The sequence below is a fragment of the Alosa alosa genome, unplaced genomic scaffold, assembly GCF_017589495.1.
Source record: "Alosa alosa isolate M-15738 ecotype Scorff River unplaced genomic scaffold, AALO_Geno_1.1 AALO_1.0_unplaced_2, whole genome shotgun sequence".
In the NCBI taxonomy this organism is placed as follows: Eukaryota; Metazoa; Chordata; class Actinopteri; order Clupeiformes; family Clupeidae; genus Alosa; species Alosa alosa.
The window spans coordinates 926,666-932,665 of record NW_025962321.1 but is presented as its reverse complement, the minus strand read 5'-3'; the positions used below and the strand labels follow the sequence as shown (position 1 = coordinate 932,665).

Below are 6,000 nucleotides of genomic sequence, written 5' to 3'. Positions count from 1 at the left end.
TATAGGATATAATACAGGCCTTCACTATCCAAATATAGGATACATACTATCCTATTTAAATCCCTATCCATATAAAAATACTACTGATCCTATTACCGTTATTATAAATACTATAATCTCTCAATATAATAAAAACCCCTTCTCCTATCCAAATATATTTAATCCCCCATACTTCTTGTAAATATCATCTGATGTAAATACAAAATCATAATTCTTTTCCTCCTCTTTTTTCATCTCATTAGCCTCTATTAAATCTATACTTTCTTCACTTAATTCATCCTCTTTTCCTGTAGATTCAAAATCTGAAAATTCATTCTAATTAGACATATAAATTTAATGTGTTTTTATATACCGTAAAAAATAATAAAAATATAAAATATAAAAATTATAAAAAATTATATTTTACTTATTCATGCATTATTTTCATCTATAAATTCCTACTCTTCCTTAGTAAAGTCATTCTAAACATTAAAATACTCTCTTATATCTTCAATTGATAACTACTTTAATATTATACTCATCTTAATAGCTAATAACTCCGTTAAATCTATTATATCTAAAAAATCTGAAGAATTTATTAATAAAAATAAATTGTCTCTCTCTTCATTTAAAAAATCACATAAATAATCTGGTAATATATCCTATATATTAGATGTATTGATCGGTCTTGCTATATCATTTAATATTTTCTTAATAGATATTGACTTTTTTGTATATGTAAAAAATAAACAAATTTTTTTTAAACTTCATGTATTAATATTTTCAAATTCTATATAATTTTCATTTGGATTATTCTCTAAATATTCCTTTATATATACACTATTTTCAATTAATATTTTTCTTGATACTCCCTCTCTATCTCCCTCATTTGATACTAATCAAATTTCATCTTCATTTATTTTCTATTTTACACTCTACATATTTTCATCTGATTCTTCTACTGTCTACATATATAACACAAAGAATAAAAAATTATGTCTTCTACTGGAATAAATTATAAATTAATAGAACAAGTAGGCAAAGGTAGTTTTGGTGTAGTATATAAATCTATAGACAAAACTAATAATAAAATAGTTGCCATAAAAATAATTGATCTTGATAGTAATGAAGATGATATTGAAGAAATAAGAAAAGAAATTAATGTTCTTTCAGAATGTAATTCTCCTTATATAACTAAATTTTATAACTCCTTTATTAGTAGTAATAAATTATGAATAGTAATGGAATATATGGGTGGAGGTTCTCTATTAGATATTCTTAAAGCATTAAAATCTAATAATCCCCCAAAAATTTCAGAGAAATATTTAGGTAAAATTATTTTAGATGTTCTAAAAGCATTAGATTATCTCCATAATAAAGGACATATTCACAGAGATCTTAAAGCAGGAAATATTTTACTCTCAACTAAAGGTGATGTTAAATTAGCTGACTTTGGTGTTACAGCTAAAATAACAGAAAGTATGACAAAAAGAAAAACTTTTGTAGGTACACCTTATTGAATGGCTCCTGAAATTATTAAACATAAAGATTATAATCAAAAAGTTGATGTTTGATCATTAGGTATAACTATAATAGAATTAATTAAAGGAAGTCCTCCTCATTCTTCATTACATCCTATGAAAGCTTTATTTTTAATACCAAAATCTGATCCTCCTAATTTAAATGATATACCAAAATTAAGTAAAGATTTAAAGGATTTTGTGACTGTTTGTTGTCAAATAGATCCTGAAAAGAGGCCAGAAATTAAAACATTATTAAAACATTCATTTGTTAAAAAAGTAAAAGAAGATACAGTACTTTTAGAAGTAATAAGAAAATTAAGTTTATATAAAAATAATAAAAACAGATACAGTTCATATAGATAAGGGTATGGTTGAATCAGGGCATAATGTAGAATGAGATTTTAATACTATAAAAGAAATAACAGTATCTAATAATAATAATAATGATAATGATACAGTAAAATTTAATACTAAATCAAATCAAGAAATTATATCAGAAACTATTAAGAAAAAAATAAATAAAATGGAAGATAATAAAGATATTTAGATAATTAATGAATTAAATGAATTGTTTTCCATATATTATAAACAAATTCCAACTAAAATAAGATATTTATCTAATATACAAGATGGAATTAAAAAATTATTAATTTCGGAAGATGAAAATATTAAAAAAATTCAAATGAATTTTTAAAAAAATTAGGAAAAATACTTTTAGGTTAAATAAATTTCTTTATATATTTTTCAATATAATTTAGGTTGTTATTATTTTTTAATTTTAAATTAAATATTGGATCACATTTCCTAATAATTAAAAAAAATTTTTAATTTATTTAAATAAAAATCTGTAAAAAATAAAAAAATCTGTAACTAATAAATCAATATTTTTAAGTTTAATTAAGTTAGAAATAATTTTTTTAGAAATAATTGTTTTAATTTTAATATATTCATCATTTAATATTAATTTATCTTTATTTATTTTATATATTTTTAAAATAATTTTAATTTTTTATTATTTAAATAATTGTATAATAACATTTTTATTTTTATAAAAATATGAAAAAAAAGGAACATAATTTATTTTAATATATTAAAAAATAATAAATTAGAAAATAAAAATTTATATCATAATAATATTTCTAACTATATAAACAATAAAACTAATTTAAATTTATCTAAAGAAAAAACAATAGTATTTAATTTTAATGATGAAATAATTGATATAAAACATAATATAAGAAGAAATATATTATGGGAGGATGATATAATATATTATGTTAATAATAATAGAATAGAATATCTTAAAATAGAAAATAAAAAATTTAAAAAAATATGAAAATTTAAAAATTCAAATTCTAATATTAATAATTTTTATAAAATAAATAAAAATAATTTTATAATAGAAACAGAAAAAAATATAGAAATTAATAAAAATTACAATATAGAAATAAATAATATTTTAAATAGTATATATAATAAAAGAAGAGAATCGATTTATTGAGTAGATAATAATGAATCAATATTAAAAATTGAAAATATTGAAAAAATAAAAAGAAATAATATTTTATTATGTAAAGAAAAAATAAAAAATTTTTCAATAACAAATTTTATAAATTTTGATCAAAATTTATTAACAATAAATAAAGAAGTAAATTTTATAGATATAAGAGATAGTAATAAGAAAAATTTAAATATTAAAAATATAGAAAAAATTTATAATAATTTTGAAAATAATATTTTTCATATGATATTATAGAATGAAAAATATATCGAAATAAGAGATTTTAGATTTTATAATAGTATTATAATAAAATATGAAAATAATAATAATGAATTATCAGAATTAAGAATTTCTTAGTCTATAATAGGAAATTTAAATAAAAAAGAAAATTTTATTTATTTAAATTATGATAATATAGAAATATTTAAACCAAATTAGAAAACTATAATAAGTAAAATATGAAATTTAAAAAATAAAATATTAGATTTTGAATTAAAATTAATAGACAATAAATTATATATACTTTATTTAACAAGTTATGGTTTAATTTATCTTTAGAAATATTCTGAAAATAATGAAATTTTAAATGAAGATGATATTATAATAAATAATATGAGTGAAATAAATATTAATAATAAATTTAAAAATTTAAAAAAAAAAAATTATAAAAGAAAATGTAAAATAATTAAAGAAAATAATTATTTTTAATAAATCATAATGAAATAACAATAACAAAAATTAAAATTAATGAAATAAATAGTTTATATGAAATAATTAAAAATTAGAATTTAAAAAATTTATATAGAAATAGATGAAATAATAGAAAATTATAAAAATTTAAATTTAATAATGTATATATGAAATGATTGAATAAAGTGTAATAATTGTAATAATAATAAACCTTGTAGTTGAACTTGTAGTAAAATATTTTTTACTTATTTTATTAATGAAAATCAAATGAAAATAATTTGATAGTAGAGTAATATAAAAAAATATAATAAATTTTTTGAAAAATAGAATTTAGATGATATCGATTTTTTATCTCAATTACTAGAAGAAGATAATACTCAAACTAATACTAATAGAGAAAAAATAGAAATCTTTATTTATAGAAACTATGCAAAATATTCAAAAAGAATATAAAGAAAATAATTTACCTTATAATGAACTAATAAAAAATTAAAAAAAAATTTTTTTTTTAAAATAATTAAAATTTTAAAAAATTATTATTATTATACCGGTAACTTAATCTAATCATTTTTTATTTTTTTCTACATTTCCTTAGGACAAATTCCATCTACTTTATACTATAATGAAACACATGTTCCTAAAACCTATAAAATTTTTCCTTTTAAAGAATTAGAATAAATTTTATCATGTAAATTAACAATATCAATAATATCTGATAATGTTATAGAATTACTCTTCTAATATTTCTTTTTTAATAATGAACTTGTTGTTGGTAATACTTCTATAGTATATTTTCTATCTTTTATTGTTATTCTAACATAAGTTTTTATTTTGTCATATTCTACCATCTATTTTAATATATCTTCTGCCAATTTCTTTGCATTAACTCCCAATGGTGATACTCTTGGTGCTAATATAGATCCTCCCACTAATTTTCCTCCTCTTGCTTTTAACATTATTATTACTTCTGTTGTCTACATTATATTATGATAAAAATAAAGAAAATAAATAAAAACTTAAATTTAAATTAAAATTAAAAAAATGTATAATAGAAATGCAATTTTAAAATTAAATATCATTCTCGATGAAATAATATTTTATAATCCAGACATTAAATCATTTAAAATAAATATTTTATTTCCTGATAATTCTAAATTTTCTTCTTCTCAATGTCTTATAACATTAGAAGAAGATAATCTCTCAATCTATAAATTTAAATTAAATGAATTTAATTTTATTCAAACTATTCCTGTCTCTCTAATTTATAATGAAATACAAAATAATATTCCCCTAGAATTAATCATAAATAATCAAAAAATAATAATAAATTTAAATCAATATAAATTTCAAAATCAATCCTTTAATGTTTCTCATAAAAATAATTTTTTAAAATTAAAATTAAATATTTTTTGCATATTAGGAATAATAAATTTCTCCTTAATAAATATAAATTCAAAAAGATTATCTTGAGAAGATCAAAAAAATATCGCTTTAAAAAATATTATGCTAGAATTTCTCTCTAATAAAAATTTTTCTTCCCTCTTTCTTAGAAATGATAAATCTTTTCCCCTTGTACTAATAAATAAAAAATCATCCTTGAAAAAATTTTATAATAAAAAATTTGAACAAAAAATTTTAAATTTTTCTAATTTACTCTTAAATCAAATTAATATGAAATTAGAAAATAATTATTTAATTTTTCCTTAAATTAAAAAAATAAAAAATTAACTTAAATTTAAATTAAAAAAAAAAAAAATAAAAAATATCAAACAATGACAGAAATTAAAATAGAAATATCTCAAAAAATGATTCAGAAGAAATAATTAATACAATAATAAATCAATTACTTGATGAAAAAATCAAATATAAAAAAGAATTGAAAATTTTTATCTGAACTCTATCCATATGTATTAACTAATTCTAATACTATATCAAAAGAAATAAAATTTTTAATAAATTCTTATAATGAATTGAAAATTCATTATAATTTAATTAATAATATAATGAATGAAAATTCCCTTCTTTTATACAGTAATATCTTATCCTATACTTCAATATTTATTGAAAATGATATGGAATTTTCTCTTGATACTCTTATTTTTAAAATAAAATCAAATAATTATAATGATATTGATTCTTTAAAATTATTTTATACTAAACAATTGTTAAAATATATAATTTATTTTTTTAATTCAGAATATAATGATAAAATTATTTACTTAAAAAATTATTCTTCTCAAGTTAATATAATAATAGAAAAAATTCTTCAAATATTAATTGAAAATAAAGAAGAATTACTTTTTGTAG

At 16.9% G+C, this 6,000-nt stretch overlaps 1 protein-coding gene across 1 annotated transcript; it reads left to right on the top strand.

Moving 5' to 3' along the window:
• The first annotated feature begins 974 nt into the window (after positions 1-974).
• On the top strand, positions 975-1,865 carry LOC125290191 (serine/threonine-protein kinase 24-like). The gene is given in 1 exon segment (XM_048237121.1): positions 975-1,865. A coding segment is annotated over 1 exon segment (891 nt).
• Positions 1,866-6,000: the final 4,135 nt, after the last annotated feature.